Below are 14,288 nucleotides of genomic sequence, written 5' to 3'. Positions count from 1 at the left end.
TCGGCCCTGCTTTAGGGCGCCTTCAAAAGGGCAAAGTCAACCGTAAGCGATCACAGGTACCACCGTCCGTCTACACGGCCATTCAAATCAGAAGACGGCGCATCACGTGAGGACCCTCGGCAGCCTCGGGGCCCAGCGCCGAACCCGAAGGGCTGCCCGCCCCGCAGGGCGGGGTCTCGGGGGCGGGGCTTGCGCCCTGGGCTCGGGACTGGGCAGCCCGGCCGGAAGGGGGCGGTCTTCTAGCCCGGAAAGGCCCGGACTTCCCGGAGGCGGCAAATCCGGAGGAGCCGCCGCCGCCGCCGCCATGCTGCCCGCGGACTGCTCGCGCCGGTGAGACCCGCGCCCTGGGAGGGAGCGGGGCGGGAGGGAGCGCGGCGCAGGCCCGCCGGGGTGCTGAGCCGCCGGTGCGCCCCTCCCAGGCTGGTGGCCGAGCTGCGGGACGCCCTGGACGCCTGCGCCGAGCGACAGCGGCAGCTGGAGCGGAGCCTGCGAGCCTCCCGCCGGCTGCTCCGGACCTGGTAGGCGGACCTCGCGACCACTCGGCCAGCCCTCCGCCGGGTCTTGGGAACCCCCTTCGGAGCCCTCCGGACCGGGGGACTGCTGCGAAGCCAGGCGGCCCCTTGGGTTCCGTTGCGTCTGGGCCCTGCCCCTTGGCCGTGTCACGACTGTACTGTGACTTCGCAGGGAACCAGCCGAGACCCCGGCTCCGCAGCCAACCCCAGGGCCAGACACCGGTGAAGAGGCCCCGTCTGCGGGTAAACTTCCAGCACCCCCCTTCCCTTGGCGCCGCCCCTGCTCTGTTTTCCGGACAGCCAGTGGCGAGTGACTGCTGCACGGGTCTTTGGTTTTTGCAGGATGCACATCCAGCCCTCAAGACCTCAAGGAGCTGGAGCTTCTGACGCAGGCACTGGAGAAGGCTGTACGGGTGAGAAAAGGCATCTCTAAGGCTGGAGAAAGACCCAAGGCCCTCGGCCTGAAGCCTGGGTCCACTGTGGCTTCTGCCCCGTCCCGGGCCGCAGGCCAGGCTGGCTGTCGAGTCTCAGAGACAAAACCCCCCAAGGCCATCCAGCAGAATGTGGCGCCTGCCAGGGGCCTCCCTGAGTGCAGGCCTCTGTCAGTGGGGGATCCCACCCGTATGGGGAGAGGAGCCCGAGCTACCAAGCCTGAACCAGGCCTCAGGGACCAACAGATACCCCCATCGGCTGCTCTTCAGGTCCCAGAAGCTTTCACGCTGAAGGAAAAAGGGTAGGTTTCCCAGAATCCTCCTGGAGGAACTGTTGTCTCCATCTGATCAGACTCTGGCCAGCAGCAGGAGTCTGGGATGCGGGGTGACAGGGAGGACAGGGCATTGAGCCAGTCGGGGCAGGGGAGCCCCCAAGGTGCCCTCGTCCCGAAGCAGAATACAACACCGCTGGGGCCTGTGCACTAACCCTTCCCCTCATCCACACAGCCCAGGGGCTCCACATGGGCTCTGGAGGGTGTGGGCTCTGCCCCTGGTGGCCTCTCTTCTCTCTGCCAGGGCGGACGTGGACACTGCTAGCTCCCACAGCCACTCGGGAAACCCCATTCAGGGCATGGGGGGGCGGGGGCAGCCCCCAGGGTGTGGCTTCTCTGAGTGCTGGCTCCCCTGACAGCATCCTGCTGCAGCTACCCATGGCCTACAGGAAAGCGGCTTCCCGGAACTCCCGGTAAGGCTGAGTGTCAGCCGGCGGGGGGGGGGGGGCGCCCAGGGAAGTGTGGACAGCAGGGAGGCGGAGGCTTCCCACCATGTGGGCCACGTCGATGAGACTTTTCCAGCAGGCCCCTCTGCTTTGTCAGCTGGGGGGGACACTTTCTGTAATAAGAGGGTCTGCCTAGCTAGGCCCGTCGACGTCCCTAGACTCCTTGGGCTTTGAGGCTGAGAGGCCCTGAGTCCCCATCCGTCTTCGCTGTGGGGCTGAGGATGACAGTACCAGCTTCGTACAGGTGCTGGAAGAGTTGGACAAGGTTGCGCCTTTCAAGTGTGTGCTGTGCCTGCACCCAGAGTTCTTCATCGTCCCAGGGAGTCCCCGGTACCCGTCGCCGCCAGCCCCCCTCCCCTTCTTCCTTGAACTCTCTCCTGGTATTTCCCAGAGCGCATCAGCTCTGTCCCCTCTTCCTGGACAGTGTCCTCTCCGTTTCCCAAGGCCTCTGGAGGCCCCTCCTGGCTTTGAGCAGAGCCAGACACCCCTAACTGGGGCCCCTCCGTGCCTCCTGAGACCTAGCCCAGCTAAATGGCTTAACTGTGTCCCTCTCTGGTTTCCGGGTGTCTGCGTGTACATCCCAGCCTGTGGGCCCAGCTCAGCTCTACACAGACCGGGGACTCCGTGGATGCCGCTACGAACGCCAAAACCCAGTTCCTCCAGAAAATGCAGATGACTGTATTCTTCCTGGGCTTGTGGGAACCCCCAGGGTGGGGGCAGCGGGTGGTCCTGGCTCTGAGCCTGGTGAGTTTAAGGATCCTCTCCAGGAAGGGCCAGAGTCTTTCTGGGGTCCTGTCCTTGGTGGGAGGGGAGGGGGGAAACGTGGCCACCGAGCAGCTTCCCTGACCCTCATCAGTCAGGCGGGCCCGGCTCTGGGCTCAGCGCTGCGGAGGTGGACGCCGAGGTGAGGCTCCTGCGCAAGGCCTGCTCGCTGCTGAGACAGCGGATGGAGGAAGCACTCTCGGCAGGTCAGCGGACCCTGCTGCGTGCCTTGGGCCAGGGAGGGCTCGGGGCTAGCACGAACCTCACCTCCCCTCCCTTGACTGTTGCGTAGAGCCTGCTGACCACATGCAGGAGTACCGCTGCCTGCTGACCCTGGAGGGGCTGCAGGCCATCACAGAGCAGTGTCTCCACAGGCTGCAGGAGCTCCGTGCAGGTGAGACCCCCCCCCGCCCCCCACGCCTCAACACGCGCTAAAGTCTTGTCAGCGGTCAACGGCCTCAAGCCAAACAGCATCATTAAGTGCTGCCCAGGAGCAGGGCCACTCAGGGCAGGTCCTTCCCGGGGCCCCCACTGAACTGTCCCGCAGGGCCAGCCGGAACTGCCCCCTGGCCTCCCCTGACTCAGCCCCGGCGCTGCAGACAGCTTACTTTTCCAGTCACCAAGGGTGACACGTGAGAAGCAGAGACATACCAGCCACCGACTTGCCTAGTGTCATAAGAATTGGTTTTTCACGGGTAACAGGGCTTCGTCCAGGAGGCAAAGGGAGACTCCGCACCCCCCTAGAGGCTAATGGGAAGGAGGTCCCTGGCTGCCGCCCATGAGTCCACACCCCCTTGTCCTCACAGCGGTGGTGGGACAGCAGCTGGGGCCGTGGCCTGAGGGGAGACGTCCCGGAGCCTCACTGCCCTGTGGAGGAGGAACAGACCCCCTCTGGAGCCGCCAGCTTCTTCTCTACTCCAGCACCCAGGAGCTGCAGACCCTGGAGGCCCTCAGGCTGCGGGTGGCCATGCTAGACCAGCAGATTCACCTGGAAAAGGTACTTCCGGAGTAGGGGCGTGGAGCCTGGGTGACAGGGGAGCCGTGAGCCCATCGAGAAGGTGGAGCTCTGGGCTTGTGTACATGCTGACACAGCACTGGCCCAGGGGCAGAGCTTGGGGAGGGGAAGGGGGAGGGAACATGGTGCTTGAAGCCCGCCCTGGAATTGCCTCACTGGGGGGCCATTCTGTAAGCCCCCAGCTAACTGTCTGGGACAGGGCCCCCCTGAGACCTTGGCTCTTCCTTACCCCCCAGGTCCTGATGGCGGAGCTCCTCCCCCTGTTGAGCACACAGGAGCCTCAGGGCCCACGCTGGCTGGCGCTCTGCCGAGCTGCACATAGCCTGCTCTGCGAGGGAGGGGAGCGCTTCCTCACCATCCTTCAAGATGAACCTGCTGACTGAACCTTTCCCGAGGCTGGCCGCCCTCCCCCAGCCCCATTCCCAGGCCTCCGGAGCCTGGCATGAGGGTGACCTCGTTCGGACACTGAGATTATTGGGAGAGTGCCCCCCGCCTCCCACTAGTTAACAGGGACTGATGGGAGTTTTAATGCAGAGATGGCTGTCCCCACGCTAGGAACCCTGAGGACAGCCCCCCGGTCCTTCCTGAGGACCCCAGGGCTCTTCTCACAGCAGCTAAAGCGAGTGGTCAGGCCTCGGCTGGCCTTGGCCTTCTGCAGGCTCAGAGACCAGGGGTGCCTGCCGGGGCTTTTCTTAGCTACCTCTGCTGCTTCTCACTGTAGGCTTACAAGCCGCTCGTGTGACATGAACGCTCCTTTAGAAAATGTGTATGTTGAACTCACACTAAGAGGGGACCTGGTGTGTGTTTTTTTCTCTGTGTTTTTGCTCACCAAGCACGCGTCAAGTGTACTCACTGAGCACATCCCTTCCCTTCTGCACCGAAGGGAGGGAAAGGCCACGGAAAGCGAGCAGGACTGGGGACTTCTCGAAAGCATTGGCCCAGCACACCTGAAACCCCTCCCTCCAGTCGCCTGGGCTGTACTGGGCCCGGTGGAAAACACAAAAGCCACAAGCCTGTATCACAGTGGCTGGGCCCCCGACACTGAGTCGGCACCAGGGAACCGGCTCCTCACCTACTCCGCTGTCCCCTCCGCCAAGATTCCTGCTTCCCCTGCTGAAGGAATCCTTGCTTTGTGGAAGGCAAAACAACAAGGTCAAGGGCACGGGCTCTGGGTTTATACCCGTCATAGGATTGGACTTACACTTGATTGCTGCTGTGGGACTTTTAGCAAGATTCTCAGGGGCCCAGTGTTGTCCTCACTGTCATCCTGGGGTTAGTTGCTGGGAGAGGTAATCGAAGAGACGTGACCACCCGTTGACCCGTGAGCTGGATCTGGGCAGCGGGAGGCGCCTCGCCCCCTCCCCCGGCCTTGGGATGTGGGCTCCACTTGCCTCGTGACTCCCAGGGGCTGCTCCTGGGACACAGCCCTGAGGCAGTGACGTGATGCTTTCGACACCTGCCCAGGGTGCACAGCTGGGCCCAGGTAGGGCCTCTCCCCACATCAACCTTTAAGCTCAGGCGGCGGGTGCAGGTGCAGGGCCGCGGCCCGGAACGAGTCCTGTAGGTAAGGCCTGTTGCTTACGAACCCTGCCCCCAGCTGGAGTGGCCTCTTTCTTCCGTCTCCCCTGCCCTCCGCACGTGGGGGCCGGTTTCAGAGGCACCCGGGAGGCTCCCAAGGAGCCCGCGCCACGACAGCAATGGCTATTACTGCTGGGTCTGGGGCAAGGACAGATTACACAGTGCTGGACCCTGGTGCGGCCGGGTTGGGGGGGGGGGGGTCCTAGTGTTTAACCCTTTACTGATGGCGCCTGGGTGGCTCAGTCAGTTGAGCATCTTGGTTCAGGTCATGATCTCATCGTTTGTGAGTTCAAGCCCAGCATCGGGCTCTCTGCTGTCAGTGCGGAGCCCTCCTTGGCGCCTCTGTCCCCCTCTCAGCACCTCCCCTGCTCGTCTTCCCTGTCTCACCAAAATAAACATATATATTTAAAAAAAAAAAAAAACCTTTACTGAGCACCTATGCAGACCCAGCACAATCCTCAGAGCTGGGGCATTGGCCCTTGGTGTGGACAGTGATGAGCAACAGGCAGTAAAACCTGCCTCTGCCCCAGGGGGACCCAGACCCGGGAGCCAGGTAACCGCTGGAGAAGGCGCCGTCTCCTGAGAGCCGATAAGATGTTGCAGGTGCGGGGATGGACCGAGTGATGAAGGAGCCTGGAGACGGCTCCGCCCCCGCAGGACAACCTTCTTGTAAAAGCCCCCACAATCCCACAGGCAGAAATCTTGACCATGGAATCCCAGGTTTTGTGGACTGCTGGGGACCAGGTGACAGACCAAAGTAGGAAACCTAAAACACTCCTCTTACTGAGGGCCCTCTAGGGAGTGGAACAGCAACGTGCACTGCCCAGGGCAGGAAAAGAGAAGGGAAAGCCGGGAGCCTGGGGACAGTGACCTCCAGGCCACTCCGTCGCTGTCTCCAGAGCTCATGCCCAGTTCCTCTGATCTTGAGGAACCCTTCATTTCCAGGCTGAGTCCCACTGCCACCCTGTCACTAGCCACCCCAAAATCAGTTTCCATAACCAGTATAATCCACCAGTTTACATAATTGCGACACTGCCTCACGGAGACATTATGGGGTTGGGACAGAGCAAACCCACAGTTGTTGAAACTATGCTTGAGAATTTTGAGAAGGGGTTTTCGGGAGACTATGGAATTAAGATGACCCTCAGCAAATTATGTGGGTTGGAATGGCCCACTTTTGGGGTAGGGTGGCCCTTGGAGGGAACCAGGGAAAGTCTCAGAAACCCAGCGGATATGTAGAAGAGCCGTGTGGAAAAGACCTCATAGGGCTAGCAGGAATAGACTCAGATTGAGGGGGACCTTTGCTGCATGAGGGCAGGGGTGCAGTCCACCTTGATCCCTGGCCAGGCCCAGATGGGTGCCCAAAGGTTGCGGACTCGATGACCCGCCTATCAGGACCAGTCCTGGTGATGTCTTTGTGGAGAGCTGCCCGCACCTGGGCAGGGAGGTGACCCCTGCAGCATCTGGGAGAGTGAGAGCAAAGGTCTGGGTAGGCGCCCCCTCTAGACTGCACCCGCCCACCCTGATTCAACCAACGCCAAGCCAGGAGGTGGCAGCGAACTCCTCTCCTCCGCGTCCCCGGTGGCGTCACCGCATCCTGGGCCAATCCGCACTGACGGGGCGGTCGAGGACGGGAGTGGGGTCTGCGCGGGCTCCCACACCCACCCAGAGCGGCCCCGCGTCGGCGGCATGAGCGCCCCCGAGCCCCCACCCGCGGCCCCTGCCGAGCCCCTCGCGTCCCCCGACCCTCCCGGGGCCCTGAGAGCGCTGCTTTTGGCCACCGGCGGCGTGGGGGGCTCCTGGCCGCGATGCCTCCTGCCGTTCGGCGTCGTGGCCCTGATGACCGGCGCCGCCGCCACAGCCATCACCTTCTCGCTGCGCGGACCCCGCCTGGACCTGGAGCAGGGCGGGGCGCTGGCCGCGCTGGGCGCGGGCCTCGGGCTCCTGGCCGCCGCCCTCCTGTGCTGGCACGCTCGGCGGCGGCGGCGCGCGGGGCCCGCGGGGCAGCGGGAGACGGCGACGTCCTGAGCCCGAGCGTGCGGCCCCCTCCCCAACGAAGTCACCGCGAGCCGGCCCGGCGCCTCCTTCCTCCGGACCTCGCCCCGGCTGGGCGAGCGCGGCGCAGCGCGGGTGGCGGGTCAGGGAGGCCCCCCCCCCCCGGACCGTTCCTTCCTGAGCCCTTAGGAGGCCAAGGGCATTTGGGCTTGGAGACATTCCCCTGTCGCCTCTCCCCTCTCCTCCCAGTGTTGCTTTTCAGTGTTCTGCTTGGCGAGCAGAGCCCGTGGCGACCACAGAGAGAGCCTGCGTGGCCCGGGGGCCCTGCCGGGGACGCAGGGCGCAGGAAGGCCATGGACTTGGCTAGGCGCCCTCCGGGGGCTTGAGGCATGGCGTGCCTTGCTCCCCTCCCCCTGCTCTCTCCTCACTGCTGGAAGCCCCGCTCCGCATAATAGAAGCTCAATAAATGTTTGTGCCATGTGTGAACCCGTTGTGGCTTGCAAAGGTCTGGAAGGCGACAACAGGTCCTGGGCGAGGCCGGGCGGGTGTGTTAGATCAGTTGGCTTCTCAGGGAAAGACCCTAGCCCCCTCCCCCCCCCCCAGGCCTGGGATCATCTGGCCCCCTGGGCCCCTTCTCCCCCAGATGGGTTCCCTGCCTGCCCCGGAGCCAGCTGCTGTCACTCCTCTGACTGGAGGGGGGGCGGGGATGGGAGGACTGTAATGGCCGGAGAAGGTGCAGGTGGGGGCAGGGAGGCAGAGACCTCCTAAGGTGCCCAGATGGGGCAGGACCAGCTGAGAAGGTATGAGAGGCTGGGGCCGGGTAGGACAGCCCTCAGGAGCCATGAGCCTGGACTAGGGGCTGGGCAGAAGGCCCCCCCTAACTCTCATCAGGCCATCTGCCAGGGCCACCCTAGGGGCCTGAAGAGAATCTGTGCAGGGGGTCACTGCAGGGAAGAGGCAGGGCTGCCGGCAGCCTCCCCCTCCCACCTCCCCCCATCCCCTCCCCCCCCCCCCCCCCCCCCCCCCCCCCCCCCCCCCCCCCCCCGGGGCCAGAGGGGAGCTGGTGGGCCCTCTGGGCCCGGCTTGCTAACGCTGATGAACACTCACAGCAGGCTGAGCCCTGGGGGCCTCTTTCCTACCACACCAGAACCCGCCAGATGTTCTGCAGCCCCCTAGCCCTGCTCAGGAGGAGGCTGGGCTGCAGACAAAGCCTGCACAGGCTGCCTCAGAGCTGGCGGGGGGGGGGGGGGGGGGGGGGGGGGGGAGGCTGCTCCCTGATTTCCTTTCTTCCCTCCTGCCAGGAGTCTTGAAGCGCCGTCAGCCAGGGGCTCCCTGGAAGCTTGTCTCAGGCTCTGTGGAACCCGTGTGTCAGGCCTGGGCATTTCTCCCCACTGTGGCCAGCTAGGCACCCAGAAGGATCTACTGCAGCCGCTACTCTCATCCCGGGCGGAGCTGGAGGCTGATGACCAGAAGGGAGGTTGGAGAGGGTGGTTGGGAAGGTGCTGATTCTGAACGTCACTCACCCTGGAGCAGAATGTGTGCTCCCCGTCAACTCTCTCGTTCGTGCACGGATCTGTTGTTAAGGGGCGTGTTTTTCTTGGGAGGTTGAGGCGAGGTGGCATGGCACCTGCTCTGTGGGGACCCACAGACTCCCTGCTGCTGCCAAAGTGAAGGGAGAGAGGCCAGCAGCTCCTTTGGCTCAATCCTTCCCAAGTCTCCCATGATCTCATCAGCCCCTCCACCACCACTCCCTGCATTTGTGGCAGAGGGCGCCAGTCTCCTCAGGTGCCGCAGTCACCCCGTCTTCCTGCTGCTCCCTCCTCTTCTCCTTTGGTTTCCTCCCGTCGTCCCTCCCCTTGTAAAGAGCATGAAGAGTCTGCTTCCCCCTACCCTCTCCGGTGGGTGCTCCCAGGCCCTCTGGCCTAGCTGCAAGTGTGGCTCTGCCCACACAGACGCCCCTGCGTGGCGTCCTCCTCCTCTGCCAGCTGCAGGACCTGGCCTGGGGTGAGCCTCCCATCTGAACCTTCAGGACTCAGAACATCTCTCAGGTCAGATGTCATCCTGTGTCCCCTGGCCCCGTGCACGCCGCCGGCCCTTCCTGGGATGCTTGGCCCCGTCCATCAAGGACCTAACAGTTGTGGGGAAGCACTCCCTGCTCTCTCTTGGCTGGTCACTCTCAGCTGCAGCTGCGCCGTCCCCAGCTGGTGCCAGGCTGCCCAGCTGGGCTCCCACTTCAGTCTCCCTACCCAGACCTGCTGGTAAGTGGGCCAGGCTCAGCGGTTCTGACACCGAGCCGTCTGTGACGAGGCCCTCCCCATGCACCAGAGCCCACTCCCTACCTCTGCAGGGGTCCTCAACTGCTAACCAAGCCCCTGAACTTCAAGGGGCCCTATTACCTAGTGGGCTCCCCACAGCCCACACACACAGCTTCAATTTCTCCCTGCCAGCTCTGGGGGCTGGACCCATCATGGTGATGCAATCAGAGACCCAGAGATGCTTTGGGACAAGAGTTTGGCCTGATCTGGGGGTGGGGAGGCGAAGGGAGAATGCCAGTTTCATCACTTAGGTAAGCTCAGGTCAGACGGAGAGGATGCATCCTTCCTGAACATAAAGCGGGAGGGACTCAAGTCTGTTTGCCCCTGGCTGCGTCCAGTACCTCTGTGGCTCATCAAAACCCCCAATGGTTCAGCAAAGTTGAATAAACAGACATCTGTCCAGTGAAAAAACTGTCTCAGACAGGTTGAGGAACCTGAACCACGGGGCCAGAAATCAGAGCAGCTTGGATTCGGAGTCAGACATGGTCCAAATGGTGGGTTTTTTTCCTGCTCCAGCACACCACTGCCTTGGGGACATCTCATCACCACCGGCCCAGCTTGGCTCCTAGAGCCGAGTGTTCCCTGTGGGGACCCAGGGGGGCACCAGGGCACCAGCCTTCAGATCCAGAGCCCAGTCTGCCAGATGGGCCTGAGGGAGCAGGCGGCCAGACCCCCGCCCAGCACGTGGCACAGCCCCAGGAGCAGTCAGGGCCTGGATACAGGCCGGGGACCCTGCTGGGTGGTCCCCCACGGGCTGCGTGGCTGAGCCGCCCCCTCCAGACCCCTCCCGCCAGCCGCATTCCTGGCTCCCCGGCCCCTCCCCCGGCTCCTGGGCCTCCCAGCCCCCTCCCCGGCTGGCCCCGCCAGTGTCTGAATCTGCTTCTGATTCCGGCTCTGCTGATGAGGCCCCCTCCCCTCCCCTCCCCTCCCTCCTTCCCGGCCCGAGCAGCCCCGCCCCCGGCTGGGCCCAGGCTTGCGCCTACTGCGCCCCCCACCCCCTCCTGGCACAGCTCGCCCGCCCTCGCTACAGCCTGGAGGAGGCGGTGGCCCGGGCGCCCCAGGCCCCGCCCGTCCTCGGCCCTTCCTGGGAGGCGGGGAGACCTGCTCGACCCGGCCCTCTGTGGGTGAGTGCAGCGGCGGGCGACGGGTGGGGCCTCCGCGGGCGGAGGCGCCGGGAGTGGGGGCGACTCCTGTCATCGCTCCAGGCCCAGCGGGAGGACGCGCCAGCATCCCCGCGGTTGCGCTTGGCCCGGGGCGTGCCCGCGGCTGCTCCTACCCCTGGGCCTCGGCTGGGGCCGCCCGGGATTGCTTGGCATTGCGGTCCCGCGGGCAGAGCCTCGGACCGGGGCTCTCTCTCCCCGAGGGCAGCAGCGTGGGGCCCGGCGGGCTGGCTGATCTACCGCGACTCCGGCCATGCCCGGCTGGCCCTGGGGGCTGCTGCTGGCCGCGGGCACGCTTTCGACCGCGCTGAGCCTGGGGCCGCCAGCGCCTGCCGACCCCTGTCATGAGGAGGGGGGCGCGCCCCGCAGCTGCGTGCCGGGCCTGGTGAATGCCGCCTTGGGCCGCCAGGTCCTGGCGTCCAGCACGTGCGGGCGGCCGGCCACGCGGGCCTGCGATGCCTCGGACCCCAGGCGGGCACACCCCGCCACCCTCCTGACCTCCGCAGGGAGCACCACAAGCCCTGTGTGCTGGCGTTCGGACTCACTGACTCAGGCGCCCTTCAACGTGACCCTCACAGTGCCCCTGGGCAAGGCTTTCGAGCTGGTGTTCGTGAGCCTGCGCTTCTGCTCTGCGCCCCCCGCCTCGGTGGCCCTGCTCAAGTCACAGGACCATGGCCGCAGCTGGGCTCCGCTGGGTTTCTTCTCCTCCCGCTGCGGCCTGGACTACGGCCGCCTGCCTGCCCCTGTGGATGGCCCCCCAGGCCCAGGGCCTGAAGCTCTGTGCTTCCCTGAGCCCCAGGCCCAGCCTGATGGTGGTGGCCTTCTGGCCTTCAGCGTGCAGGACGGAAGCCCACCAGGCCTGGATCTGGACAGCAGCCCAGTACTCCAGGATTGGGTGACTGCCACGGACATTCGAATAGTGCTCACAAGGCCTGCCATGCTGGGGGACACCGGGGACTCCGTGGCCATGGTTCCTTACTCTTACTCCGCGACTGAGCTCCAGGTGGGCGGGCGCTGCAAGTGCAATGGGCATGCCTCACGGTGCCTGCTGGACACCCAGGGCCACCTAACCTGCGACTGCCAGCATGGCACCGAGGGCCCTGACTGCGGCCGCTGCAAGCCCTTCTACTGCGACAGGCCGTGGCAGCGGGCCACGGCCCGGGAAGCCCACGCCTGCCTTGGTGAGGCCTTGGAGGGCGGCCTGGGGACCCTGGACCGGGCCAGCCTGCTCCTGACCCATCCCTTCCCGCAGCTTGCTCCTGCAATGGCCATGCGCGCCGCTGCCGGTTCAACATGGAGCTGTACCGACTATCCGGCCGCCGCAGTGGCGGGGTCTGCCTCAACTGCCGGCACAACACCGCCGGCCGCCACTGCCACTACTGCCGGGAGGGCTTCTATCGAGACCCTGGCCGTGCCCTGAGTGACCGCCGCGCTTGCAGGGGTGAGCCTGCCGCCAGCTGCCTGCACGTCCTCACCCTCTGGTTTCCCACCTCCCCAGATGGGCTTCTGACTGTCCCATCTCTGTCCTCAGCATGTGACTGTCACCCTGTTGGTGCTGCTGGCAAAACCTGCAACCAGACCACAGGCCAGTGTCCCTGCAAGGATGGCGTCACGGGCCTCACCTGCAATCGCTGCGCCCCCGGCTTCCAGCAGAGCCGCTCTCCGGTCGCACCCTGCGTTAGTGAGTGACCCTATCCTGCTTAGGCCACCTCAGCCGAAGCCACACCAGTTCCCCCGCTGCTACCTGCTTGTCGCCCTCCCCCCACCTCAAATGCAGGCTGTTCTCTCACCCTGTCCGCAGAGACGCCTGTCCCCGGACCCACTGAGGAGAGCAGCCCTGTGGAACCCCAGGGTGAGTGGACACAAAACAGGGGCCCAGACTGAAGTGACTGTGGGGGAAAGGGGCTTTGGCTTCAAGGAGGGGGAGGAGGAAAGGGCGGGTAAGGAGATAGGGACCTGTGCCAGCCTCCACACCCCCTCCAGACTGCGACGCGCACTGCAAACCAGCCCGCGGCAGCTACCGCATCAGCTTGAAGAAGTTCTGCAGGAAAGACTACGGTAGGCCTCCTGCCCTCACCGTCTCGCCTTCCCCTGACCCCGCCCGGGCCTCCCACTGCCGCCGGCCCCGCCCTGCCGGCCCCCGGTGGCCTCTCCGTGCCCCCCTCCCCACACCGCGGGCGCCCAGAGCTCCTCCGCGCGGCCCGCCCCCTCCCGGCTCCGCCCCGCCTGACCCCGCCCCCTCTCGCCCTCCCCTCCAGCGGTGCAGGTGGCGGTGGGCGCGCGCGGCGAGGCGCGCGGCTCGTGGACGCGCTTCCCGGTGGCCGTGCTCGCAGTGTTCCGGAGCGGCGAGGAGCGCGCGAGGCGAGGGAGCAGCGCGCTGTGGGTGCCGGCGCGGGACGCGGCCTGCGGCTGCCCGCGCCTGCTGCCCGGCCGCCGCTACCTGCTGCTGGGGGGCGGGCCGGGCACCGCGGCCGGGGGCCGGGGCCCGGGGCTCAGCGCTGCCCGCGGGAGCCTCGTGCTGCCCTGGCGCGATGCGTGGACCAGGCGCCTGCGGAGGCTGCAGCGGCGCGAGCGGCGGGGGCGCTGCGGGACTGCCTGAGCCCGCAGCGCGGGCGGGGCGCTGCTTCCACGTTAAGGCGCACGTTCGGCCAGTGCATCCGCCTGCAGAGGAGCCTTTGCTGGCGTCGCGCGCGTCGCCATTTGGGCTCTCGCCCCGACGCTGCCCAGCGACTCCCTAGATACCACGCGCCCATGCCTAGGAGGGATGTGACCGATGCAGGGACACCCCGCCCCGACACACAGGGATGTGATAGCCCCAGAGAGCCGCTTCGGGGCTCCACTGGGCAGGTGTCATCCCAACGGACTCGTTGCCCCCCCCCATCTTCGCATTATCTTTCCCCTCCAACGGGCACTGTGATGGTCCCAGAAGGCTGTGAACCCCCTGTGGGGCCGAACAACACTTCGAGGCTCTGAGAACACGCTAAGGGCCGCTGTGACACCCCCCACACCTGTGATGTCGTGATCCCTCAGAGAGCATTCTCATCTTCCTAAAAAGCACTGTGACCCTCTCCCAACAGATATGAACTCCCTTGTGATGCCAGGATCCATCTAAGGTCTGAGAACACCCCAAGGGCCGCGGTGGCTCCAACCCCCACGGACTCTGATCTTCAGGGAGTGTGTGACTCCCCAGGAGGCACTGTGGCCATCACAGCCGCCTGTGGACCCCCATGGGGCTCGGGGACACTGCCTCCCCCGCCCCCTGCCAGGACACCCACAGGGGGCGCTGTGACTCCTCCCCCAGCGAGGAAGGCAGCCTCCGGTCCGGGTCTGTCCCGCCTGTCACCTCTGCCTGCCTGTCTCTGCCGCTTGGGCGTCCATGTCCCTGTCCCCGCTGCGTCCCTGCCTGTGTTCGGCCTCTTTCTTGGCTTGCTGTGTCCCTGTCTTGTCTCCGTCCGGCTGTCTCTCCCGGCCTCGGTCTCCGGGCTCCTCTGCTCAGGTCGCACCCGGAGGACCCCCTGCTCCCCTTCTCCGCCCGCTCGGGACTAGACGTCGTGACCACGCGGACGTGCGTTCCCAGGTCTACGCGTGATACGGCAGGGCGGCGACTCTGGCTGGTAGCCCTCTCGGCTCCAGAGGCCCCCAGCCTTGCCTTTGGTGGGTTCCCACGTCCCCCGTCCCCTCGGCTCCCGAGTCCGCGCCCCGGTGTCGGGACCGTACTCCGCGGACGCCGGCTCCAGCCGCC

At 65.6% G+C, this 14,288-nt stretch overlaps 2 protein-coding genes across 2 annotated transcripts; both read left to right on the top strand.

The window, feature by feature from the left end:
* The first annotated feature begins 283 nt into the window (after nucleotides 1-283).
* On the top strand, nucleotides 284-4,284 carry TEDC2 (tubulin epsilon and delta complex 2). Its single transcript, XM_039246877.1, has 10 exons — nucleotides 284-330; nucleotides 420-518; nucleotides 685-755; nucleotides 855-1,245; nucleotides 1,635-1,688; nucleotides 2,306-2,399; nucleotides 2,578-2,689; nucleotides 2,776-2,877; nucleotides 3,290-3,480; nucleotides 3,735-4,284. Exons 1-10 carry the CDS (start codon nucleotides 305-307, stop codon nucleotides 3,879-3,881), a joined length of 1,287 nt encoding a protein of 428 aa, XP_039102808.1. The 5' UTR covers nucleotides 284-304; the 3' UTR covers nucleotides 3,882-4,284.
* A 6,515-nt stretch (nucleotides 4,285-10,799) lies between these two features.
* On the top strand, nucleotides 10,800-13,145 carry NTN3 (netrin 3). Its single transcript, XM_039246616.1, has 6 exons — nucleotides 10,800-11,727; nucleotides 11,799-11,987; nucleotides 12,078-12,227; nucleotides 12,348-12,398; nucleotides 12,530-12,604; nucleotides 12,805-13,145. Exons 1-6 carry the CDS (start codon nucleotides 10,800-10,802, stop codon nucleotides 13,143-13,145), a joined length of 1,734 nt encoding a protein of 577 aa, XP_039102547.1.
* Nucleotides 13,146-14,288: the final 1,143 nt, after the last annotated feature.

The sequence above is a fragment of the Hyaena hyaena genome, unplaced genomic scaffold, assembly GCF_003009895.1.
Source record: "Hyaena hyaena isolate Hyena2069 unplaced genomic scaffold, ASM300989v1 scaffold_285, whole genome shotgun sequence".
Lineage (NCBI taxonomy): Eukaryota > Metazoa > Chordata > Mammalia > Carnivora > Hyaenidae > Hyaena > Hyaena hyaena.
The sequence above is the reverse complement of the archived record's forward strand: the minus strand, read 5'-3'. Positions and strand labels throughout refer to the sequence as shown.

Bases quoted from the DNA above. Each gene is read 5' to 3' on its own strand.
- NTN3 (XM_039246616.1), top strand. From the start codon at position 10,800: ATGCCCGGCTGGCCCTGGGGGCTGCTGCTGGCCGCGGGCACGCTTTCG. The intron at 11,988-12,077 runs GTGAGCCTGCCG...CTCTGTCCTCAG, and splicing joins TGACCGCCGCGCTTGCAGGG to CATGTGACTGTCACCCTGTT. The intron at 12,228-12,347 runs GTGAGTGACCCT...CCCTGTCCGCAG, and splicing joins TCCGGTCGCACCCTGCGTTA to AGACGCCTGTCCCCGGACCC.
- TEDC2 (XM_039246877.1), top strand. From the start codon at position 305: ATGCTGCCCGCGGACTGCTCGCGCCG. The intron at 519-684 runs GTAGGCGGACCT...GTGACTTCGCAG, and splicing joins CGCCGGCTGCTCCGGACCTG to GGAACCAGCCGAGACCCCGG. The intron at 3,481-3,734 runs GTACTTCCGGAG...CTTACCCCCCAG, and splicing joins AGCAGATTCACCTGGAAAAG to GTCCTGATGGCGGAGCTCCT.